The following is a 27,020-nucleotide window of genomic DNA, read 5'->3' as shown; positions in this document are numbered from 1 at the left end:
CAACCCAGCCACTGGCAGGAGACCTGTTAGAACTCGAACGGACCACTCCGAATCATGCCCCAGTCGCCTGCCGGCTCTGAGGACTGCCGCTGACAGCCTTGGACATTCTGGGCCAGCCTGGGAAGTGCCTGAGCTGGTCCCACCCCCAGGGACAAAGATTTGGATAGCTCAGGCCCAGAAACAGCTTCCAGGGCTCGCGGGCCTGGCAGCCAGATTTTTGACACTTGTGTCCCAGGAACCTATTTTCCACATAACATCGAACATCGTTTCTGTTCTAAAACCACAACAGTCTTATAGATTGTACCTTTTGGTCAGAGACATTCAGGCGCTGAACAGTACACGGGAAAAGTATTTACTTTTAAAATGTAAATACGTATCTTTCAGCACCATTTGCTGAGGACTGTACTTGATGTTACAGGAGAAACGAGTAAGACGAAACGTATCTCCGCAGGAACACAAATATGAGAAAAAAAAATCTCAGTGCATATTCTGATGTCTGGCAAGATAATACTTCAGTGTGTAAAGAAAAGCATATTTGATTATTGTTTTATGACCTTTTTTGCTTTTCACCCCATAGTTTAAAAATACATGTTAAAAACATGCAGCTTACAAAAGAGGCAGGCAGAAAACCCAACTTGAGCAATTATGTTTGCTGTTGAATCTGGCAAAGACGGTGTTTTTTAAAAAGCATGTAACTCATAGCAGAAAAAGGGGGGGGGGGTTGGTGCATTCTTTGAGCTCTAGCCACTTCCCTTTATCCCCCTATATTAAATGACCTCACTCCCGTCTTTTTTGTACATTACTTTACATTTTTGGCCTCAGTTTTTCTTTTGTAATTAAAAGCTTTTTATCATTAAAATTTGGTTCAGAATTCTGTGACTCTCTTATGCGGCCAAAAAAGGGAAAGAAAAAGAGGATCTGAGCCTTCTTGTTCAACAGAGGAGTTTTTGAAACCCTCGAGGCACCAAAATCCATAACTGTCTTTCCTTAAATGTCCATGGGTTTTCTCCTGCTGGTCAACATAGTCTCACTGAAATATCTTAAATTCCTGGTTAAACATATTAAGAAAAACTCATCACTGCCTCCTGGGTGGACAGTTTACATATTTGAGGACCATAGTGAAAACCTCTAATTATATTTTTGCACAGTGTGATTAAAGCCAGGTTACAGCAATTATTTTATTGTTGCCAGTTAGCATTGTAAGAGTTTTTAAGGAGACTGGGCCCCTCCACGTGACCTCCTATATACTGCAGAAATGGCAGTATGTATGTACTAACAACAGAAAAACCTACAGGATATAGCACCAAAAAAATTTCAGCAAACTTCCCAAGAGCACATGTTTGGTAGGATATCAAAACTTTCTAATGAAAGATCAGCATCAACATGTAAGTCAAATAGTACATGAAAAAAATGTAACTCAGTAGTCAAAATGCCTCATATTTAATCTATAGTTCTCTTTTTAGAGGATATCTTAGATCTCCACCAAAAAATAAAAAAATAAAAAAGGAAAGAGAAAGTACACAAGGCTATCTTACAATGACACAGGCAGGAGGAGGAAGAGAAGGTCAGTGACTTCCACATCATATTTTTTCCACCCCTTGAAAAGATTAGAGAAATGTGTGTTCATGGAGTTATGTCTGTAGTAAGTTGACCGTTTTCTTTCTGACCTAGATTTCAGCTTTGGCAGGCTGTTTTCTGCACCTTCTCCATCACCTGGGGTACAGTCTCTGAAAATCCAGTAATTTTCTTCATCCATAAGCATTTCATGTGGAGCTCTGCTTGGCTTTTCAATTTCAGGTTCTCTATTTGCATGGCTTTAACTGCCTTATGGGGGAACCACAGTACGTTCATGAATGGAACCAAATGGCCCAAAGACCATCACAGGAACACCCAGAGCTCCTAAGACAGCAGATGCCACCAGCCTTATGTTAGGTGGCCTTCCTCAGGAAGGTTGGGCATCTTAAATGCTGTTTGTCTCAGGGGCCACGGAAACCAGTTTACTAGGGCTGTCTTTCAGATGTGCATCAGACTTGACGAATAAAGGACTTTTCTCAAAGCAGACTCTTGAGCATCCTAGGTGGTGCTGATGGTGTTGGTGTAAGGGTCAAGCATCAGAAATAAGAAAAATGTTTAATTCTCCCTGGCACAAAGAAAAGGGGGCATTTATTTTAGAGAACTTGTCCTTGTGGGCTCTTTCTCTGCCTTTTGAAATGTATGTAAATCTTTTCAAAGGCTGAATAAGCCCCTTGCACACTTTACAATCCCCGAATATCTCTTTGAAAGGGGACCTGGAGGCATCGCATTGAACTGTAATCACCAAGGAAGACAGCACTCCTCCCTCTATTTTGTTCCCCTTCAAGGGAGGAGGGAATAAAGTGACTGGTCAGAACTCACTGGTCTTTGGACATCCTTTACCTTGTGGATGGATCTGGAGACACACCCCCTGTGCTCAGGCAGAGCTGGTCCCCTGGGGCTTACTGTCCCTCTGCAGTAGGGTGCTATAACAAAACAGTCCTGACTGCATCCATCCTTATTCCCTTCCTGTCCACTGTCCACTGGTCATGGGTCCTTTTTTTGTTTAATTTCCCCAAATAGTTCACTTGATTTACCTGAAGAGATTGGAGATCTATTTTCGGCTTGCAACAACGTGGGTATTAGTGAGAGGCAATTCCAGTCAACTTTGTTCTTCACTTTGCTGCAGAAATGATGCCATTTTTATAATAGGATATTGGCCACACTTCATGTTTTTCTTACTGGACTCCGTTGTTTGACATCACCCCTTTGCCAGATGACCATAAATATCTGCATCAAAAAAATAAAGCCACACAGAATCTCCAGTTGTTTTAAAAATGAGAAAAGAATAGCTTGATATTATCCTTTTTGTATATAGTTGAATTTGGAAGTGTTCCCTCCTCTACAATTTTTTGGAATAGTTTGAGAAAGGTATTAACTCTTTAAAAGTTTGACAAATTTCTCCTGTGATACCATCTGGTCCTGGACTTTTTTGTATGTTGAGATTTTCTTCATTAATAATTCAATTGCAATACTAGTAATCAGTCTAAGATTTTCTATTTCTTCCTGTTTTAGTCTTGGAAGATTGCATGTTTCTAGGATTTTATCCATACAGAAATTTTCATGAGACAAAAAGTCTATGTATTTTTAAAGTATACATCAAGTTCACTATATCATAAGCAAAACTCAGTACATTGCAAAGAAGTAATATTCTATAGGTCACATTTTTTTTAAACCACGAAGTAATTAAATATGAAATCAACTATAAAAAGAAAAAAATTAGAACTTTGAATAACTCATGGAGTGAATCACAATGTGTATTTAAAAGGTATTTAGAACTAAATCATAATAAAAAATTAATATCAAAACTTGTTTTATTTTTAATTTATAAAATTTAAACAATAAAGATAAAAATGAGTTTGACACTACCAAAAAGCCTAGAGAAAGATGAATACAGCTTCAGATGAAGTAGAGGTTTTTAAAAAGTCTGTGAGAAGGGTATAAGTTACCTAATGACAAAAAATTTGAAGACTTATATGAATCCATAATTTTTAAGAAAAATAAAATTTAACCCTAGAAGAAATAGTAAACTTAAATAGACCTACAACCATTTTAAAAAATGAAGTAGTAGTAAAACCTACCCACCAAAAAGGACAAGAAAACAAATAAATACAAAACAGATTCAGATGGTTTTATACTCACTCTGATATATAATTTAAAAGATATATATATATATAAAAGAAGAGGTAATGCCACCCAATTCATTCAGTGAGGATAGAGAACAGTAATAATAAAACAGAACACAAACAATGAAAAAAAAAAAAAGATTAGTGACCACTCTTACTGAAAATAAATGCAAAAATCCTAAGTAAAAGAGTAGCAAATAACACTGAGCAATCTTCTAGACAATTAAAATACCACATTATGACCCAGCTGGATTTATTCTTAAAATGCAAGGATAGTTCAGCACTAGAAAATCTACAAATGTGGCTTGCCATGTCAAAAAGTTAAAAGAGGAAAAACTATATAATCTTAGTATTTGCAGAAAAGCACTGAACAACATTCAAGTTTCAAAGGGCAGGGAAGCCCCGCTCCAAGATCAACTGGAAAGGTGCACCAGAAGAAAGGCACGGTTCCACGTAGCAGAGAATGTCACACTGATGTCAGTGGCAACAAATCAGAACAGCCAAATGTGAAGATTTGGGGCTTGGGGGGTGGGGGTGGGGGAAGTAGGGTGGCAAATTACCTCTGAAGAAAAAAATTCCAAATCCTCTATTTGACATTGAGTCAAACAAAGATTTGATAGTACGTATTATGGGTCAGCCAGGGTGCTAGGGAAATGACAAAGCTCTAACGCCAGTCAGAGACAGACGTGCATGTTCTATTGTTGTCACTTTCGTTCTTAAAATCCTTAACTGGGCGTCCACTGAGGTCAGGGTATAGACAAAGATCATTCAACGTAGCTTCAAAAAAAAGGGGGGGGGTAGCTTGGGATTTGGTGGGGGGTAGTGTTGAGAGTATGTGGACAGCTCCTCTAAAGATGTTCCAAATAGGAGCCTCTCCAACAACTTCTTAGGCAATTTCTTCTGTAATATGTTGACATGATGGTTGTTAAAACTAATAAAGGAAATGGAAATGAGCCTTGGGTAACACCATTTTTGTGCTCACTTTACACCAACTAAAAGAACAGGTGAGGTCCTGGACCCAGCATCCCCCAGACACACTCCAAGGTTTAGTGCCTGGCGAAAAGTACCTCTTCCTTGTAAGGCCTGCATTATCCAGCCACTGAGATCTTTAGTTCCAGGGCATCAGAACTTATTTTATAGGTCATTTGTTTAATAACTTAAGTGTGTAAAATAAAATAAAATACTCAGTGTTTGCTAAATATACGAAGTCCAGGACCCCACCCCAGTCCTGAATCAGAATCCCTGACAGCGGGCTCAGGGAACCAGCATGACTGTGATGCAGATCGTGGAAAGAGCCCGGGAGGAGATGGGGAAGTGAGAAATTAGCAGTGCATGATGATTTATGTTTGGGCGAGGTAATTGTAGTAAACCTTTTAAGAGGAAGAAAACTCTGGAAAATAGAGTAGAGAAAGGTTTATATTCGCTAGAGGGAGACTAAAAACAGAGAAATCAATTAAAAACAACAATAATGGAGGAGGGTAGAGCTCAGTGGTAGAGCGCAGGCTTAGCATGCACAAGGTCTTGAGTTCAATCCCCAGTACCTCCATCAAAAATAAATAAATAAATTAAACCAGCTATAAATCCTTATACGAGTTAAATCCCTGTAGTTCTTATGCAACTATTAAAATGACAAATATAAACCAAATTTCAAAACCAACGAAATTCAAATGATTTAAAACTGAATTATGGTATGTCCTGCCGAAAATAAATGACTCCTTCACCACATGAATAGGGAGCTAATGATAATGACACTCTGCACTCCCTGCAGACTCACGCCTAGTGGGCTGCTTTCCAGAACACTCCCACATTTCTGCCTCTATCCGTTGAGTTATTTGCTGCCAAGAGTTGTGTTCCTCTACCCCCACCAGACATGTTTATGCCAGTTGTATGTTTTAATCGAAATATGTAATTTAGTTAAATATTTCACAAACTGATAAATTATTGTGAGAAGAGAAATCTGTTAGATGTCTTAAAATTTTGAGTAGCTAAATTATGTTATGTATAGGTGAGACAAATACAAAATACTGGCCATAAATAATTCCAAAAATCTAAGCAGTAATCGTTGTTTCACAATGGGTTTAAGTACTCTATTTTAAAGACATAGTCGTATCATGGGTCTGAATTATTTAAGAAATAGATTGTGACAGTCTGGTCACTGGACTCACAGGAAAGGTCTTGACCTTATATCAAAACATAGGTAAATAAACGTGCATTTAAGTGGTTTAGATAGAAATGTTTAAGGTACATGTTACTTTACCAATGTTTTTTGATTAAGTAACCAATTTTTTATTTGCTCAATGCCATTTGCAAGAATGTGACTTTTATATATTAAATCTACCTTCATTCCTTCTTATTCCACGACAGCGCTGGCAGCTGTATTTCCTCGTGCCTGTGCAATCCGGAACACAAACCAAAAATGTGGGATCTGCAAGTGACTGGCAATGATTTCTTGTTTACCTGGTTGCCTTCCAAAAAATATTGGGTATTACTTTTGCATTATTATAAAAATAAAGCCAACATTGAAAATTTCTTGTAGACAACATGCAGAGTATAGTGAATTCATCACGATGAGAAAGTCGTGTCGAACCCAAAAGTAGTCTCCAGCAAATGACTGGAAACGTCATTCTGCCATGTGTAAGGGACCCTCACAGAGGTTTAGAGTGAGTCTAATACCATACAGACAAAGCAATAGATCAAAAAGGGAAGATTTTTATCTTCGAGTTAAAGGATCAAATTCTTACTGGTTTCTTCAGTTTTATCTTGAGAAAACTGAGCCTATTTCTATATTTCCTACACCCGTTCATGTAAATGTTAAAAGGAATTGCATGAAACTGGTAGAAGTATAAGTGATACCACATTTCTAAGATGCAACTTGGCAGCTGGTAACAAAGCTTTATAATTTTCCATGTATTTTTGACCCAACAAATCTACCTACTTCTTAAGGTCCATCCAAGGGCTGTATCCTGTGCTCAGAGATGTGCACAAATATTTGGTCAGAATGGTGAGCTTCATACACGCACACAAAAAGGAAAACATACAAAAAGAGTAAAAATTGAAAGCTTGACCAAATAAACTCTGGCAACGTCCAAATACTGGAATATTACACAAAAATAAAAATCATACTGGGCAAGAATAGTACTGTTACTGAAAAATGTTTGTCATATGCTGTTCAATGAAAAAAGCATGGTAAAAACAGGGTGTATAACATGATCCTGTATTTATTTAAACATATTTTTATATATAGGAAAAAAGTCTGGAGGGCATGCACAAAAATGTTAAGAGAAGTTTACACAGTTCTAGGATTATCCAGGGAATACTGTAATGGACAAATAGACCAAATTCAATTATAATGGAGTTTATATTCCAGCGGGTGAAAGACAGAAAATAAAATAGTAAATTTGCAATAGTAAAATATGTCATATGGTAATGAGTACAATGGATGGTGAATGCCTAGGTGGAGGTAGGTGGGGTTGCTCTCTGTATAAAGTGGTTAAGAAGACTTCCCTGTTAACGTCTGAATAGTGATCTAAAGGACCCCAGGAGTGTGATGGGAGGGACAATCAAATTCGAGTTTCTATTTTAAAAGGATCCTTCTGGCTGTTTAGCTTGGAGTTGAGTGGAATGGGGTAAGGGCAGAAACAGGGAGCCTACTAGGAGGCCACTGCAATATCTTGGCAAAATATAATGGTAGCTTAGAACTAGGGTGGTCAGATTCTGGTCACATTCTGAGGGCTGGGCCAATGTGAAGTGCTAGTGGCTAGTATGTGGAATGGCTGTGGGATGCAAAAGAAAGATGGTTTTATAGCCTCAGATGATTGATGCAGGGAGAAGAACATTAAAAAACAAACTACCATTAGCATCTTCAGAAAAATAAGATTTTGCAACCATAAAACAAGATCAGGATGCTATGAAAAGAAAGCAGGTGGGAGGCAATCAAAAAACAAAACAAGATTAAAGTTCTGATAGACAATGGCCAAGGCTGAAACAATCTGAGCAACAAAACAAATAACAACAGCATTGGCTTATACCCCATAGAATAAAGTAAATATTCATGGGTTCTGAAAAAAATAATTGCATAAATAATTGGGGGAGAAGGGACATCTCTTTCTTTTAAAGAATTTCAATTAACACATCTGGAAAGAATGAGGAAAACAGGAAAACCACCATAGTAATAACCGCTGTAGGCAATTTCCACCAAAGGTGAACGCTAAGATGAGTGACCAAAGGTTGAGGGGAAACAGGATGCTTACATATTCTCAAAGCATCATTAATTAAATTAATTAAAAAGGGGAAAATAGTAACTTCATAGCTGAGAAACCTCGCAAAGGCTAGATTACTCAAGTAAGGTAAATACCACCAGTAATAAGACTTAAGAACAGGAACCCTGGCAGGGTTCAGAGATGAAGGCAAGTCACTTCTGTGGTGCTCTTGCCAAAAACGCACAACCTCAATGTAATCGTAAGAATTATCAGACAAACTCCAATTGAGACTCATTCTACAAAAAATAGCATACCAGCACTACCCAAAAGTATCAAGGTCATAGAAGGCATAGAAAGAGTGAGAAACCATCGCAGACCAGAGAAGATTAAGGAGATATTAGAAATAATTACAATGTGGTACCCTGGATTGGATCCATTAACAGAAATAGGACATTAGTAGTGGGAAAAATCCAAAACTGGTCAAAATTAAGTCTGTAGTTAATAGAAATTGTTCTGATGTTAATTTCTTAGTTTTGATCATTACATTATGGTTAGGTAAGGTAAGGTGTTAACATTAGGGGAAGTTTGCTGGGGTATATGGAGCCTCTCTGTACTTATTTTGCAACATTTCTGTAAATCTAAAGTTATTTCAAACAAAAAGCATTCTTTTAAACCTTATTATAAATGTTGGAAATAGTTAAGGAAATCTCTCAGAAATTAGATGAAGAGGACAAAGAGATTTAAGATAAGGAGTAACAAGAAATTTAGAGGACTTGTCTCGGAAGACTGGACAAAGAGAAAACAACAAAGATGAGGAATCATAAATGAAATAATTTAAGAAAACTTCCCAGAACTGAAGGATATAGTTTCCAGATTGAAAGGACCCACGAGTTTCCAGGACCAAGACCCACCGGGAAACATCACCCTATTTCAGAACATGGGGCTGAAGAGAAGATTCTTCAGGTTTTAAAGAGAGAGAAATACAGGTGCCACACATCAGAATGGCTTTAGACTTCTCCCGATGTTTTCAAAATTTTAAGATAGATTATACATTTTTAATATTTGTTTATTCACATTTTTTCCTGAAAGCAGATGTGAGATTCCTGGAGCAGAAATCTAAGTTGTAATTACTTACAGCAATAATTACACCCGTTCCCTACATCCAGTGCCCTACAGGTGACGTGCTGAGAGCCAGATGTCACTCTGCACAGAGAAGGTCTGCCCGAAATTATGAATCTGTGGGTTTATACAGGCCCCCAAACTGCCCCTCCCCTCCTGAGAGAAGCGGAGAACCTTGCTCCCTAGTCATTAACAAGCCTTTGGAATGTAAATGATGGCTCCAGGCTCTGTGGCTCATCCCCCTTTGAAATGCAAACACCTTGGGAGATAAGGCTCTAAGAACCCCTGGAGGTCTCTGGCTATTCAACTACCCCTTCGGCTTCCCAGGCTAGTTTTTCAACACAGGTGCCATTAAAAGTTTGCTCAGAAAACTGTGCAGAAACATGAAGTTATTCACTTCCTGACAGATTGTTTTCCAATCTAGAATTCAATCCCCAGCCCATCAAGATGCATGAAGGTGAAATGGATCTCACAAAGCTCACTTCTATTCACTCCTCAGAGCACCTGCTCCTCTACCACAGCAAGAGAATAAATCAAGAAGACAGCATAGATTCCAGGAATACTTTTTAGGCTAAGATTTGTAATTCTTTTAGATGCATCTCCAAAGTCTGAGGGTGTCTTTAAAATAAGAGGAGGAAAGCCCAGGTTTGGCTGCATTCCATCAAGTAGGATTTGAATGACTCTACCGGGAGTTGTGACAGTGTGGGTGGAACCATCCATATTCCCTTCGTTTTGAACAGTGGCACAAACTTAGGTGATGGTCTCCAGCTTCCGACACCGCTCTCCTAATACCTCTTATAGGTATTGAGGAACCTGGACCTTGTGATCACCTATGGTGCCCATCTGGAGTTAGAAGGCAGGCAATTCAAGTAATCACATTAAAAATGCCTAAAGGCTCATCAAAAAGAATACCGGTAACAGATGTCGGCGAGGATGTGGAGAAAAGGGAAGCCTTATATGCTGCTGATAAGAATGTAAATTGGTGCAGCCACCGTGGAAAATAGTATGGAAGTTCCTCAAAAAACTATCAATAGAGCTACCATATGACCCAGCAATTCCACTCCTGGGTATATATCTGAAAAAACACCCAAACACTAATTTGAGATATGGAAGCAACTTAAGTGTCCATCAACAGATGAGTGGATATATATATACACATATATATATGTTTATATATCATATATACATAAAATGAATACTACTCAGCCACAAAAAAGAAGAAAATTGTGCCATTTGCAACAACATAGAGGGACTTGGAGGGTATTATGCTAAGTGAAATAAATCCGACAGAGAAAGACATATGGTGTGATCCCCACCTATATGTAGAATCGAAAGTATACAACAAACCAGTGAACATAGCAAAAAAAAAAAGAAACAGACTGACAGATAACAGAGAACAAACCAGTGGTTACCAGTGGGGAGAGAGAAGTGGGGAGGGGCAATATAGGGTAGAGTGTTAAGAGATACAAACTATTATATAAAAAATATATGTAAGATACATATGTATGTGTGTGTATATATATATATATAAATAAGATAAGCTACAAGGTTAATGTTGTCCAACACAGGGAACATAGCCAATATGTTATAATAACTGTAAGTGGAGTATAGCCTTTAACACTGGGAATCACTATATTGCACACTTATAACATATAATATTGTACGTCAATTATACTTCAATAAAACAAATAGACAAAAATGCCTAAAGGGTATTATCCCAATTAATGAAATAATTACAACACAACAGACTTGAATCCTGAAATAACCTGAAAGATCGTCTAATACTAGGCCCTCCTTTAAATCAAGGACTCAGGAAGATCAAACCACGTACTCAAAGTTCATATAGCAAATTTAAGACTAAAAGGGACTGAAATCCAGGAGTCCCATCTTTTCATTGACAGATAGAAAATAACAATAAAATATAGTGTTTGTCATGTGTAAAAACCTTCTCTAGGTTATTTCACTTAATTCTCACTTTATTATTATCCCATTTTACAGGTAAGGAAACTGAAAACCAGAAAGGCTCAATAAATTGTCCAAGGCCACCAAGCTAGTGGTGTAACCAAAATTCACACCTAGCCAATCGAACCATCTAGCTCCTAGCTCGAGCTCACACTTCAAATTATTATATGGGATGGTGTCTCTCATAGAAATACTTTCAAAGTTTTTCACCAGGAAAAAAAAAAAACCCACAAAACTAATTTTGGAGATTTTAGTCAGAAGTGCAGTACACAACTGAAAATTCAGTTACTACAGAACAAGAGTAGGATGGATACTGAAAGATAACTAATAGATAGTCATACACAGTAAAAACAAAAAACAACAAATTTTAGGAACTCAGGAGTTTTAAATCAAATCTTAGCCTTTTATATTAGGAAGTTTTAGGAAGAGCCAAAAGCTTTATATAAACTAAATAGACCCTGTATGTCTACTTCAGGCTGCTTATAATTCAGATATTAAAGTGTCTTCACTTACCAGAATCAAAGAACCTAGTTAATCCCATTAAAATTTTTTTTTGTCTGTAAAATGACAATAGTATCAAAATATTGTGAACTAATTAAATAATGTAAACTACAAAGCATTCTGTGGCTGTCAGGTATTAATTTGGGTAAGTCTAGTTCCATTCTATCTCCAAAGTTACATTGTTTCTTGTGCACTATTACCATATCATTTTTAAAAAATAAGAGTGATATAATAATAGTTGGGAACTTTAATACCCCACTCTCGACAATGGATGGATTGTACAGATAGAGGACCAATAAGGATACAGTGGATTTGAACAACACTATAGCCCAAATGAACCTGTCAGACACATACAGAACATTTTGTTATAAAACAACAGCAAAATACACACTCTCCCAAGTGCACATGGAACGTGTTCTAGGATAGACCATGTATGAGTCTATAAAACAAGTCTTAGCAAATTCAAGAAGATGGAAATCACACCAACTGTCTTCTCTGTCCACAATGGTATGAAACTAGTAATTAATAACAAGAGGAAAACTGGAAAATTGAGAAACAAAGCATACCAGAACTTGCAGGGTACAGCAAAAACAGTTCTCAGAGGGAAGTTCATAGCAATAAACACCTACATTAAGAAGCAAGAAAGATCTCAAATAAACAACCTAGCTACACTTCAAGGAACTACAAGAAGAACCACCTAAGCTCAGTATATGAGCCTTCAATATATGGTGCCGGGAAAACTGGGTATTCACATGTAAGAGAATGAAACTGGACCTCGTCTGACACCACTTACAAAAATTAACCCAAAATGGATTCAAGACTTGAATATAAGACCTCAAACCATGAAATTCACGGGAGAAAAGATAAGAAAAAAGCTCCTTGACATGGGTCTTGGCAATGACTTTTTGGACATCACACCTAAAGCACAAGCAACAAAATTAAAATAAACAAGAAAGACTATATCAAACTAAACAGCTTCTGCACGGCGACAGAAACTACCAACAAGGTGAAAAAGCCTCCAGAATGGGAGGAGATATTTGCAAGCCATATATTTGATAAGGGGTTAATATGTGAAATATACAAAGAATTCATACCATCAAAACCCCCCAAGTATCCCAATTAAACAATGGGCAAAGAACATAGACATTTTTCCAAAGAAGATGTATGAGTGGCCAACAGGCACATGAAAATGTACTCAACATCACCACTCATGAGCAAAATGCAAAGTAAAGCCACAGTGAGATACAACCTCATGCCTGTTGAAGTGCCTGATTTCTGTGTGCAATCTAAAAAACAAAACAAATGAACAAACATAACAAAATAGAAACAGAGTCATAGATACAGAGAACAAACAGGTGGTTGCCAAGGGGAGGTTGGGGAGGAAATAGATGAGGGAGATTAAGAGGTACAAACTTCCAGTTGCAAAAATAAAAAAATGAGTCACAGGTATGAAATGCACGGGGTGGGGAGTACAGTGAATAATTATTTAATATCTTTGTACGGTGACAGATGACAACTAGACTTACAATGATGATCATTTTGAAAAGGATAGGAATATCAAATCACTATGTTGTGTACCAGGAACTAACACAGTGTTTTGGGTCAATTATACTTCAGAAACAAGCCAACAAACTCATAAAAAAAGAGATTAGATTCGTGGTTATCAGAGGTGAAGGGTGTGGGGAGGGGAAACTGGATGAAGTGGTCAAGATGTACAATGCACACGATAAATATAATTAACACTGTCATATGTTATATATGAAAGTGGTTAGGAGAGTAAATCCTGAGAATTCTCACAAGGAAAAAAATTTTTTCTTTCTTTAATTTTGCATCTGTATGAGATAGATGTTCATTAAACTTATTGTGATTATCATTTCATGATATATGTAAGCCAAATTATTATGCTGTATGCTTTAAATTTATGCAGTGCTATATGTCAATTATATCTCAATAAAACTGAAAGAAAAATAAAGCTCAGCATCACTAGTCATTAGGGAAATGCAAATTAAAACCACAATGAGATATGACCCCACATCTGTTAAAATGGCCAAAATCAAAAAAGACAAGAGATAACAAATGCTGGCATGGATGTGGAGAACAGGAATCTTTGTGCACTATTGGTGGGATTGTCAATTGGTACAGGCACTATGAAAACAAAAACAGTATGGCGTTTCCTCCAAAAATCAAAAATAGAACTACCATGTGATCCAGCAATCCCACTTCTTGCTATATATCCAAATAAAACAAAATCACTAATTTGAAGAGATGTCTGCACCCCCATGCTCACTGCAGTGTTATTCCCAATCAAGAAGACATGGAAACAACCTAAGTGACCATCAACATATGAATGGATAAAGAAGCTGTGAGATATATATGTAATAGAATATTATTCAGCCATAAAAAATGAGGAAATCCTACCATTTGCAGCAACATGGACTTGAAGACGTCATGCTAAGTGAAATACGTTAGAGAAAAACAAATACTGTATGATCTCACTTATGTGCAGAATCTAATTTTTAAAAAACCACCAAACTCACAGAAAAAGAGATCAGACTTGTAGTTACCAGAGGTGGGAGAAGGAGGAATTGAAGGAATGTGATCAAAAGGTAGCAACTTTCACTTATAAGAAAAGTAAATACAGGGGTGCAATGTCCAACATGATAATAGTTAATGCTGCTGTTAAACGTATAGGAAAGAAAGCAGGTCCTAAGATCTCATCACCAGAACGTTTCCCTTTTTTTTTTATTATATCTATAAGAGATGATGGATGTTAACTAAACCTGTTATAGTAGTCATTTCACAATATACATAAACCAAACCATCATGCTGTACACCTTAAACTCACACAGTGATGTATGTCAGTAATTCCTCAATAAAACAAAACAAACAAAAAAAAACTATCACAGCGAAAAAAAATGTGACAATGAATATATGTATGTTCATGTATAACTGAAAAATTGTGCTCTACACTGGAATTTGACACAACATTGAAAAATAACTGTAACTCAATAAAAAATGTTAAAAAAAAGAAAACTCTAATGCTCTCATAATTCAGAGATGTGAGTTTGTGAAAATAATGATTAATTATATAGCACCCAAAATTAATTCATCCTTGCCACTTTCCATTCCTCATTTCTCAATGTCACATTTCATTGCAGACTGCTAAATATCATCTTGTTTACACTTATCAGACCAACTGACCCATTAGTCTTCCAATCTGGTTAATACTTCCTATTTCATATTGGCTGAAAGATTGCCAGAAGATTGCAGAAGAGTAAAGTATTCCAAGATTTAGTAAAACCAGGACTCATACACACACCCTTCATTGAGTTAAATATAAACAGCCCGAGAATGAAGTGTAATTATGGTCCCGGTTACCCTTCTAACTATATCTGTCCTCCTGTAACATTTTAAATCAGTTGTATCTGATCTTAAAAACCACTTTAAAGCCAAATTTCTTATCTATTACTTATTAAAAAAAATTTATCTTTTGAAATAATAAGCAAGAGTGGGGTGACCTGGGCAGGGAATTGCGGTCTGCGTTTTGGGGGAAGGCAGTGAGAGATGACACAGCCTGTGCGAGCAGTGGCAGCTTGGAAGGAGTGGAGGTAGCACCGGAATTCAAGTTTCCTAACACCTTTCGGAGAGAAGAGCGTGGGTGGGAGATCTCCTGACACAGATAACCATTCTTATAAACCTCATTAATTTTGGCACCAAAGTAGCTGGCCTTTGGTCTGGTGGGATTTCCCTGGCTCACTGCATAATGGGACATGCAAAGAAAGCAGACGGGTAGCTTTGTTATTTTGCAATCATCCATGACATTCTATCTGCAGTTTTCCATGTTATTTGGGGGCAGCCTCCAGACCCGAATCAAGGCAAAAAATGTTGGGTAGTGTTTGGCCCCTTGCATGGGAAATATCTTACAAAAATTAAAATATCAGGACTAATTTATTATACAAAGCTCGGGGCAGCTGTTGGCATAAACGCCTCTCTCTCCTCCAGCTGCTCTCTCCCTAACGATGGGCTGAAGTTGCTGAGAACGTGTGCAGGGCCACAGCTGCTCTTTCCCTGTTTGAGGGCATCTGACACAGTGACTAGGGGCACAGGCCCTGGAAGCAGGCAGAGGGACGTGTTCTTCTGTCCTGGCTCTGATGACAATCTTGACATTGGCAGGATTTTTAACTTCTTTGAATCTCGGTGTCTTCTGTAATCATGTGTACCTTGAGAGTTGTCCCAAAGCATACAAAGATTGTCTATCTAGTGCCTGATACCTGGTAGACATCCGACATAGGCTAGGATTTATTATTAAATCCCTGATCCTCTTGACTATTCAGTGACAAAGCTCAAAGTGACAAATGAGAGCAAACAAAACAAAATAACCCCCCCCCAGCAATGATCCATAAGAACCAGTGATAGGAATCACCTATAGAAGTCTTCTGCCCTCTGCTTGAAAACGGAAAATAACTACATTCAAAGTAAGTTTCACAGCACAGGATGCTCTCACAGAACTTCATCAGAATGACGACAGCCTCAAGGTGATCTAACCCCAACGCAAGAAATTTCCTTTCAGCTTTCCATTAGCTTACGCCATCCTACTCTGATCCAGGGCTCCAAGAGGTCCCTGCAGTTGTACACCTGTACTGCTCATGGAGGTCCTTCCTTTAGAACCTTCTGGGTTATTAATATCCTTGTCCAAAGCTGTGGGAAGCCCAGGTTATCATTCTTTCACTCTCCCAATTGTCTTTCCATCAGTACCCTTTCTTGATGACAGGATGTACTATTTTTAAGAAATAAACCCTAGTCTCCTTTTACACACCTGTTTCCAGAATTCAGTATCAATGAGAGAAATTGAGAAGCATTTGATGAAAGCGGTAATATTTGACAAATGTATTTTCTCAGTATACATTCAAAAAAGTCACTTGAGAATGTCTGGCACCACTAAATTGCATGACTGTATGTTAAAAATGCTTAATTATTTTCTAAAGTATATTACATGAACTGCATTAAAACACATGTTACGGCAGATTTTTGAAAGCATCCTTCACGTAGCGCTCCATGAGGGCGGGGTGGCGCCAGTCCTGTTCGCTGCGGCATCGCTAGTGTCTAGTGCACCGCCGGGCACACAGGACGCTCAGTCAGCACTTGTTGACTGACAGACTTTGATCTTACTCTAAAGAAAGTACTTTTAGGTGGATGGAAATATCTTTCAAAGAAAAGCAAAGTGATTCAGTAAACTGGCATTTTGGAACCAAAGGAAAATCAGAACTCTTGAGGAGTAGCAGAGTAAGCCCCTTTGGGGAGAAGGTAACAGATCCATGCTGGAATTCACAGAAACCAGAAAGGGAAAGTCGGGTGTAGTCTCAAACGCATTCAATTTTAGAAAAGCAAACGTAAACATATCCCCCCACATGCATGATTTCAGAGATGAAATTCAAAAGCCAGCTGTCCAAATTGCAATTCTGCCCCTGTCCTTACAGGTTCCCAAAGAACGGCAGGGAGCCATCCAGCGGCCAGCGTTTACACCTGACGACCCTCCAATGACCCACTTAAGGACATGAGATTACAAAACCAGAGCCAGCTCGAAGAGCAATCCTCGAGTTGGTGGCAACAAGGCTGGGAACTGGTTGAAGATTACAGAAATGCTAAGATAAACACAACTTCTGTGTCTAGCTCTAGCTCAGAAGACAACAGGAGGTGCCGGGCCACAGCTGGGGGCCCATGATCGACTGACGGATGTCAAAGTCAAGGGGGATGCGTTTTTGCTTCTGCTCCTCTATTGAGAATGCCCTTTGGGAAGAAGGGAGCATTCACGGTGCACCGAAAAAGCAGTAGATGTGTACTGGTTATCACTGACCTTCACAGCAGAAGCAACGGAGAAATCCCCATCGCTGTTCTAGAAATGATGAAACTAAGGCTCAGGGCAGCTGAGAACTTGCCTTCATTTATCCAACTGGTAAGCAGAACCAGGGTCCAATTCAAGTTTGACGCCAAAATTCTTTCCAGTAAACCACACTCCCTCTTTACTATTCTGAAAAGATTTCCAGGAATAAAGGTGATTGGGAACATCTCTGAAGAGATCATAAAATCACACAACTGCTGAAATCTGGCACAATCCAGGTAAATTACACCCAGGGCCCTTGAGATAAGATCAGTTTGCTGACCTTTAAGGAATCACAGGCAAACACCATCTTCATTTTTCAAAAGAATGCTTAAGACAGACTGGGCAAGGGAGGCTACTAGCCAGGGGCCAAGCCTCTTCTGCCTCGAGATTGCCAGGATCCAGCCCAGGACCTCACACACAATGCTTCATACGTGTTGAATGAACAACACGTACCTGAATCTCCGTAGCTTTGTCAGGCAGGATTAAACGAATTTTGAACAGGTCCAAGAGGGTGTGAAAAATGGAGACCAAATTCAAGGCACAAGGCGCTGTTGGACCTCTCGGGATAGGAGTGTGGCTTTGAGGAGGCAGGGAGTCCTCATCGCTCCAAGGACTCACCGATCTCAGTTAAGTATTAGAAGGAAGCAGAGTCAGTTTAGGCCCTCACCTCTCACTGTGGTTCCCTCCTCCAGCCGGATGTCTTGTTTGTCTGCCATACATCTGGTGGGGGTGGGGTGTTGGGTCAGAGACAGAGGGAGGTGGAGGTGACAGGTGAATATGGCGGAGGAAACTGAGAGCTGGCCTCGCATTTTCCTTCCCAGAAGCCTCAGCTCCTTAACTCTTAACTTGAAACTCAAGACTAGAATCCTTGAACTAGTTCTGCTACACAAAAGGCCTTAACGGCTGCTCTGGGGACTGATTACCACTAAGAGCATTAATCAGAAAAATGAATTCCAGGTTCCCAAGGACGAAGTTATGGATAACCTTACACAACATAATCCTTTAAACTGAAAAAAACATAAACTTGTATCACTCTCATTGCAATCTTTTTTCCCCCCAACAAAATAGGAGGAATTTGTTACTTACTGGGCTCATCTGATAGTGAGTGACCCATGTAATTTCTAAAATTCTACATTTGTGATCAAGTTAGTTCGCAGGCAAGTTACCTTCATTTTAGATTTCCAAAACTCCCTTCCTGAATCATCGCCAATGCAATGCAAGTAGGCCTAAAAGTTAAAATCAAGTTTGTAGATGTTCTCTTTGGACGAACAGAGAAAAAGTAATCATGACATTAGAATTTCCTCCCCTCTCACAATATAGAGCCAATGGAAGCACACTTCAGAATCAACTCCCGGCGACGGGAGGTACCCTTGAACACTGGACGCAAGGGCTTCACCATCAAGGGGACACTAAAAGCCAGCTGGGCGGGGAGAGAGGCAGGCTTAACGACCAGGAGACAGGAGACCTGCCACGCCACGACCGTGCTGCGCCAAGAAACCTCGAAAACACGCACCCCTAACACATATGAACCCGGCACCGGTGGCAGAAAAGACAACACAAATATATTTCTCATGCAAAATAGGACACATGATACATTATTTACATATTGCAAATAAAGTGCTGAAAATGAAGCTTTCTTTTTCAGGATACCACCGTGATCAAGTGGTTTCAGAGAGGGTCAGTGCCGCGCGGTGAGCTTGCAACTCTGTAAAACCGTGACGAAGACAGTACAGAAAATGCACTTTGGTAGAAACCTGCGAAGGGGAAAGGCTGCTAGCAAAAAAATGAAAACAGGAATGAAAGAAGTATATTTTCTTTTATATACAAAAATGAAGGCCCCAAAAAATGGTTTTGTCGAAGTCGCTATCAACAAGATGTTAAGTTATTTTTCCTTTGCTTTGGTTGAAACAGCCTAGGAACGGCACTCAGTCCCCCTTCTACAAATAGTATATAAACACAGTGACAGGACTACTTTTTGGACAAAATAATCAACTTTAAAGAAAAGAAATTAAGTTAACTTTAAACTAAATTAAACATTTACCAATAAATAAGTTTCTTAAAAAGGTAGCATCTTCATCCTACAACCTTGGGCATAAAATATACACCAATTTAAAAATAAAATTTCTCTCACAATAATAATTACAGGTGTTAATGCCACAAGCTATGAAATGAAATTGCTTTAATGTAGCTTAAAAAAAATCCTAGCAATCAAAAATAAATTTTAAAAATTGACATTTTTCTAAAATGATACATACTAAAATAATTGACTAGTACTTGATTACAGAACATAATTCAAACTATTGTCGGTATTTCAATATATTCCTAAGAAACGCTTAAAAAGAAATTTTGCACACCAAAATTGGAACAGCACTTATAATTCTGTTTATGGCTATGAAAAGGCAGTCAGCTTCTACTTAAAACTGTAACCAGTGATGAAAATATACTTCAAAAACATAAACATTTGGTCTGACAATCTTTAATATTGGTTAAAAACAGACTGATGTTTGTTGCTGATGGAAGTTACTTTAATCCAATGTGCAAAAAAAAGTGCGGCTGTCTACTTTTACTTGAGATACATGAGACCAATGCTTCTGTACTATTTACACACTTAAAAGATTTTAAATGTATTAATTTAAGGAAGGACACTGCATCCCCTCTACGGATAAATCACGTGCTACAGGGAGCCCAAAAGCTTGCTGACATCCTTTCAAGTTTCCCAAAGTATCTGAAGAGGCATACCTGTTCTTGTCCTAATTTTGATCCTAAATAAAAATCCAATTTCAGAATCAATTGACTTAGGAAATCTTGGACTCGTGGCAAATGTGCAAAGCTTGTCTCTGAGAGCCAGGTTCCTAGACTCCCTTTTCTAACCCTCTCGCCACTGGTCCAGTCCACAGACTCCACTGGCTGCAGAGAGGCAATGCCCTAAACAAGGAGGAATGGAAAAATTCAGCCCTCAGACCACCAACACGCCTGTGGGCTTGCTCAGCCTTCGGGACTTGTGACGACATCTTTGGGGACAGGTAGGGACAATCAAAAGGGCTGAAGAAACACTTGGGCAGAGCCACCATTATTTGTCCACACACACACACACACACACACAAAAAGTGAAAAACAGTGATAGAAAATTAACCAAATATATAAATCTAAGACCATTCTGCATTCCCAGGACTTGTTTTCGTATCTGCGCAGGGTCCTCACCAGTACTTTCTGCGTCTAGATGAAGTACTTTTACTAAGTTATTAAAAATGCTCGTGTGACCCTGTCACATGTAATGGTGACCAGGAAATCAAGGTACTCAGTTATCACTCTGTGCAGCACACTCACCCGTGTGCCAAGCGGAGAGAGGAATTAAAAAAGGAACAGAAGTCTCTCGCTTCTGCACTGGACACAGGAGTTCTCAAATTAAAATCAGAAATCATAAAAAAGACGGTGGGGGAGGGGGTTGCTTACTGGCGACATTAATACTAGACACCAGACAGGACAGTGAAACAGTTTGGTCAGAACCAAGGAAGGGTGCTTCCTTGCAAAGTTTAAAAAACACGTAACCAAGCACTGCCTTAAGTCCAGTGAGTACAATGCTCTGTAAGTTTCCACCAAAAAGCACAGTGGCTGGCGTTCGCGCACCAGGATGCGGCGGGCCGCGCATCCCGGCCGCGCATCCTCTCTAGCTGCAGGCGATGGTCTCCAGCTGCTGCTCGGCCTCCGCGGCCATGGCCGCCGCCTGCAGCTGCTCCGTCTCGCTCTGGATGGCGCTGGGGGTGACCTGCTTCCTCTCGCTGTGCATATTGTTCTCGTGCCTTTTCAGATCCGACGCCTTGGCGAAGGCCTTGGTGCAGGAGCCGCAGACGAAGGGCTTCTCCCCGCGGTGCCTGCGCTCGTGGTCCTTGAGGTGGGACTTGTGCTTGAAGGCCTTGTCGCACATGTGGCAGGCGAAGGGCCGCTCGTTGCTGTGCACCCGCTCGTGCTTCTTCAAGTCCGGCGCGCGGATGAACGACTTGCCGCACACCTCGCAGCTGTAGGGCTTGTAGCCCGTGTGGATCTTCAGGTGCTCCTTGAGGTGGGCCTGCGTGGTGAAGCCCTTGGTGCACATTTCGCAGACGAAGGGCCGGTCGGCTGTGTGCAGTTTCTCGTGCTTCCGCAACCTGCCCTCGTCCGAGAAGGTCTTCCCGCAGGCCTGGCAGGCGATCTGCTCCCGGTGGTGGCCGTAGAGCAAATACTCGAACTTCATGTCGCTGGTGGCGGTGGTCCAGCCCGGGGTCTGCTCATCCTTCACTTCACTCATGCCGTCGTTAAATGTTAAGGCTTGAGGGGTCTGGGACCCCAGATCCTTCGACTCGGGCGTCTCCATGGACTCGACTTCCTGGCCGTAGCAGTTGACTTTGCGCACCTCCTCGCTCCCCAGCTCCTTCAGGATCGCCTCCTGGACCCTGAGCGTGGTCGTAGGTGACTTGCCGTCCTCCTGGCTAGGGGGGGTGCCTTCTACCGTGTCATCGGAAGGACTGTCATCCTGATCTCCGATTTCTTCCACGTCGTCGTCCTGAGCGTCAGCGGCGTCTCCAATGGGGCGGTTTATCTTGAGGCAATACTTGCTTTTGGACTGGCCGTTATTTTCGTCGGGACTAGACACGTCGCGCTTCTGCGAACAGAGTTTATCCAAGAATCGGATCCCCAGAATCTGACCTGATGACATCATTAAGTTAACATCTTCTTTTTTCACGGAAATCTTGGCAGTGTACATGTAATTCAGGACCTCTTCGAATATATCAGAGCGAAGAAAATCTATTTCTATGACGGAAGAGCTATCAACCTCAAGCTTCTTGAAAAGCTTTTTAAAGTAGGTGCTGCAGGCGGCAAGAACGCACCTGTGTGCTCGGAACTTTACATCTTCCACCACGATGGCGATGTCGCAAAATTCTCCTTCCAGGCGTTGTTCATTTAGCGTTTTCAGAAACAGAGTTTTATGATCATCGTCATTATATTTAATGGTTTCAGACATACTGATGAAAAACTCCTACGAAAAATGTTGACAAAGAAACTTTGGTAATTATGAACAAGACTTTCCCATACAGAACACACAGGCAGATTTTCATTTCCTGAGCAATTTTCAGTCCCTGGCAAATTCAGAAGTCAGCGTCAGAAGTGGTTCAAGGATATGAGTAGAAAATACAGATCCCAACCAAGGGATGTCCATACTGGTACTTCTATCATCCGCGCACTGAGCATCTGTCTGGCTACTTCTACTGAGCGCCTGAGCACATGCCTGGCGTTGTTCTACATGCTTTCCTTTCCACATCTTCACAAATCCAAGGATCAAATAACCTCGAGAGACAGGTATTACTACCCTCACTTTATAGATGAGCTGAGGAACCTGCCCAATAATCGGGTTATTCAGTGGTGTGCTGGGGCTGGAATCCAGGCAATCTAGCTCCAGAACCCATGCTTCCTGACAACTAGAGGTACTAATGACAAATAACTCAACTTCCAGGTTTAAGACACAGCTTTCAGGCAGGAATCCACGAGTGCCGTCTGTTGCGTCTACTTTAATGTCACGCAGAGGAAGATTCAGGAAAACAACTATCAGCTCACAGGGTTCTACTTCCTGGACGGAAGAGACAGGTCACTGCTGCAGAACTAGAAAGGGATATCAGTGCCAAAACACTCCATTCAGCATTGCCTTCTGGTTTTTCCATGCCAGTTTTGGGGCCAATTTGAACAAGGGTTAAGGTTTAATATGACCCTCAGAGCATCAGAGGGCATTTGCGAAGACAGTGACGAACGCCTTCATTCCCTCTGGATGCCAATCTATCTGCCATCCAGATCACAGTGTCATCAAGACTGGATGCACCTGACGAGGGCTGCAAGTATTTTATAAGCAAAAAAAAATTTGGAACTGGCACAAAAGACACCTGTCACCATGTTAAAGAAGTGATCTTTTTAAAATAATGTGTTCTGTATGTTTTCTTTCCAAAAACATTTTCTTTGATTCAACAAAGTATAACTATGAGGAAAATATACATTTCCCCTAAAGAAACAGAAGCGCTAATACGTAACTGAGAGATATGTATCTTAAGCTAATACCAGACAATATTTGCAAGATGTAATATCCAAAGTTATAGTTACCATGAACAACTCAGGCTATTATCTTAATGCTTTAAACACCAAAATCTTCAGATCAGAATAACTCTGATCAGGGGCACGCCAGTCCTACAAGAGAAAAGGACACAGAGTAAGGTCGGATCTTCCCCCAACACAAATTCTAAATAAGAATGTTTTCAAGAATTGATTTTAAAAAATAAACTTTCCTTTCTTGGCCTGCCACGTGCACATGTACCCATTTTCAGGTTGGGAACAGAGAGGAGGGTAGCTGGCAGTATCAGGTCCAGCTCTGAACAGATATGAACGGGGACTGGTCAGGGCTGTAGTACTTGAGGCCTGGGGGGGTGCACTGGGGATGGGAAGGATGAGTTGGAAAACCACTAAGGAATTTCTCCTCGCAAACAAAGCCCACGTCCATGTTTGTAAGCATGTTGATGGCTACACAAGAGTGCAAGTCAAAAAAAAAAAAAAAAAAAAAAGAGTGGAAGCCAGTAAGTGCTCCCCACCCCCACCATTTCCCGCTGGATACACAGCGTTCCACATTTTTCTCTAGGCTCATATAGAGTATATATTGTTTATTAATATAGATAAAGTTACAAAAGTACATACAGCCAACAGTTAACATTGGAGGAGAGGGAATAGCAGTTTTCTTCTTTCCAGACTTCTGTGTGATGTAGCACACATCACTTACACTACACGGGTCTCTACGCTTGCAATCGTGAAATCCAGGTGTTTTGCCTTTACCCCTACAGGGAGGTTCAAAGAATTCTAGCTTTGTACACGTTTTAACTCTTACCATGGGGCCTCCATCCTGCAGACCAACATCCTGAAAAACAAAGTCTCCCCTGCAAACAGTGACCACACAAACTTGCGTGTGGTAGGACCAAAGTCCTGAAAACCCTTAGAAGTTCTCTCTACAGAAAAGCAAAAGCACCAAGCTGCCTCGAGCAGCAGGCTATTTTCTCATCTGCCAAGTGTGAGGGTTGGGCAAAATTATTTCTAAGGCTGCTTCCCGCCCTGTCTGTTCCCTAGGTGCACCCTGGCCTGCAGTCACCCTCAAGGGAAGGCAACTAGGCACAACCTTCCTGCCGGGGTCACTTCCTCCTGATTCTAGCGGCTCTCCCTAGGGCTTGTGTGATAAAAGTACATGGACCAGACACAGGAGTGGCGTACAGTACCCATGGTAACAAATGACTGCGCTGGATTTTTTTTTCTTTTTCTTTTTTGGCCAGTGTGTTATTTGGCCCCGACTCTTTCAGTATCTCTGAGGAGCTTTTTTTTTTTTTTTCTGCTGAGATGAACCATTGCCAAGTTCAGGTGAGTCAAACTGGAAGACATCCGCTGCCACTATCCCAGAAGCTTGAGGGAAAGATTTATTCCCGACCACCCCTCCAGTACGAAGCTGCCCACTTTATTAAGGTTCTCCAAACCGCCGCCACCGAGCTGGAGCGGGGACTCCCGCAAAGACAAACTTACATAAGCGGCGGCGGCAGCCTCCCCTGCCCCGGAGCCGCCGCGACAATGGCGGCGGCCCCACTTCCCGGTCGCAAGCTCGCAACTTCGGGATAGGGGTGTGGGGGTGGGAGCAGGGAGCGAAGCGCAAGACCCACGGCGGCCCCAGAGCCTTTCCAAGCCTCGCGCCCATTTCTGTCGGCCCGGGAGGCCCGGGGAGTGAATAAAGCCTTTGCATTCCTCCCGGAACAAAAGCTCCTGGACTCGGGAGCGGGGAGGTGAAAGGGCCGCTTTCCCTTTCAGAATCGGGCATTCGGCGCAGGCTGGGGCCGCGCCTCCGAGCGCGAGAGGGAGGACCCACGGCGGCCCCGGCGGCGGGGAGCGGGAGCGGGCGTGCGGCCGGGCTCCGCAGCCCCGCGCCGCGCCGCGCCGCGCCCCGCTCCGCCCGCGAGCCCGGAGCTCGCGCCCCGCGCACTCCCCGGCCAGCTCGCGCCGGGGCCTCCCCCGCCCTCCCGCGGCCGGGGGCGGGGGCGGCGCGCGGCCGGCTTCCCGAGCTCCGCGGGCGCTCCCGGGAGTGCGAGCGCGGGGGTCTCGGCCCCCTCCTCCGCGGGCGGCTAGGGGCGGCGCGGCGGGGCCCGCAGCTCGGAGGGGCGGCGCCCGGCGGGCCGTGCTCGGCGCCGGGCTCCGGGCCGTCCCCACCCCCACCGCGGTGCACTGCGGCGGTGCGAGCGGGGGCGGCCATGAACTCCGCCGCCGAGGCTCGGCGAGCGCGCGCGCGGGGCCGCCGCCGCCACTGCCGCCGCCCGGCTGCTGCCTGAGCCCGCTCGCCGGCCTGCGCGGCCCCTGGAACGTCCCGTCCCCATGCCCGGCCCCGTTCGCGCCGCGCCGCCGGGGCCGCCTGCACATCCTGGAGCCGACTGGTGCTCCAGAGCACGGCGAGAACGCGCTTCTTCCGGGCAGCCCCGCCGCGCCAGCCGCCGGCCGCCCCCGCGCCCCCGCGCCCGCCTCGCGGCCGGCCCGGGCCCCTTCCGCACCCCCGGCCCGCGCTTACCTGCAGCCTGGCACAGCCACAGACACTCGCCGTGGGCTCCCCGCGCTCACTGCACGCAGGCCGGGGACAGGATGGAAGCGGGGCGCGGGGGCACGGTGGGTGGCAGTGTGTTTTGGATTTTTTTTTTTTTTTTGGAGTTTGGGGAGGGGGCGGGGTGGGGGGAATCGTGCACGTCCCTGATGGTAGCAGCCCTCCTCCTGCACGAGCACAGACTGTCTAGCCGGCCGTGAACACCCCCACCGGCACCCCCCCTTCCCGTGCATGCGCGGTGCGGGCCAGAGGGAAGGCGCGCCGCCGGCTTGCGCAGGCACGGAACCCGACCGGGCCTCTAAATGGGCGAGCGGGGAAAGGGTTAATCCGGGACCTTGCGACGCTCGTTGGAGTCTACGGGGCCGCCCCCGGAGGGCCCTGGCCTGCGCAGGCGCGCGCACGCGCGCGGCTTGGGGCGCGCGGAGCCCGCGCGCGGGAGAAGGGGTGGGCGGGACTGGGGCGGGCCTTCGGCGGCCGAGGAGCGAATGCACGAGCGCCGCTCGCGGGCACCCGCTCCGCCTGCAGCTGCCGCCTTCCGCTCGGACTCCTGAGCTCCCGCCCGCGCCCGGCGCCGGCACAGCACCGGGGACGCGGGAGCCCGGCGCTCCCGTGCGTGTGCATGTGCGTGGGCAGTGCCGCCCTCGGGCGCGCGCAGGCCGGGCGCTGCGGCTGCGGGGCTCGCCCGCGACGCCAGGGCGGGCGCCTGGGACACCCTCCCCTCCGCGCACACCCGTGACAGCGAGCCGCGCGCTCGCCGGCGTTAGGTCTTAGCTGCTATCGCTGCCGCATTATGCATATTGGAGCAGTGCTAGGCGCTCACTAAACATTTGCAGAACAAATGCAGAAAGCGACATCTTTCATTTGGAGTGGATCACCCTTAAAGCTCTGAATCCAGCCAAGGGCGCGCCCACGCTCCCGCCTTTCCCCGGACACTCGCAGGGGAAAGTCACGGGGGCGGAGGCCGTGGCGCATCTCCGGCAGTCGAAGGCTTGGGCTCGATTTCATTTGCAGCGCCCTCGGAGAGCTCT

The 27,020-nt window shown here is 43.0% G+C and overlaps 1 protein-coding gene across 2 annotated transcripts; it reads right to left on the bottom strand.

Moving 5' to 3' along the window:
- Positions 1 to 4,211: 4,211 nt before the first annotated feature.
- On the bottom strand, positions 4,212 to 26,948 carry ZBTB14 (zinc finger and BTB domain containing 14). 2 transcript variants are annotated; one of them, XM_074352490.1, is made up of 3 exons: positions 25,963 to 26,948; positions 23,484 to 23,567; positions 4,212 to 22,374 (listed from the first exon to the last, which is right to left on the bottom strand). In XM_074352490.1, exons 2-3 carry the CDS (start codon positions 23,484 to 23,486, stop codon positions 21,028 to 21,030), a joined length of 1,350 nt encoding a protein of 449 aa, XP_074208591.1. In that variant the 5' UTR covers positions 23,487 to 23,567; positions 25,963 to 26,948; the 3' UTR covers positions 4,212 to 21,027. The 2 variants fall into 2 exon arrangements, with proteins under 2 accessions (XP_074208591.1, XP_045374856.2); XM_045518900.2 differs by lacking the exon at positions 25,963 to 26,948 and adding an exon at positions 24,256 to 24,395.
- Between the last annotated feature and the right edge of the window lie 72 nt (positions 26,949 to 27,020).

This window comes from Camelus bactrianus, chromosome 24 (assembly GCF_048773025.1).
Source record: "Camelus bactrianus isolate YW-2024 breed Bactrian camel chromosome 24, ASM4877302v1, whole genome shotgun sequence".
NCBI classification, from domain to species: domain Eukaryota; kingdom Metazoa; phylum Chordata; class Mammalia; order Artiodactyla; family Camelidae; genus Camelus; species Camelus bactrianus.
This window is presented reverse-complemented; position numbering and strand designations above follow the sequence as displayed.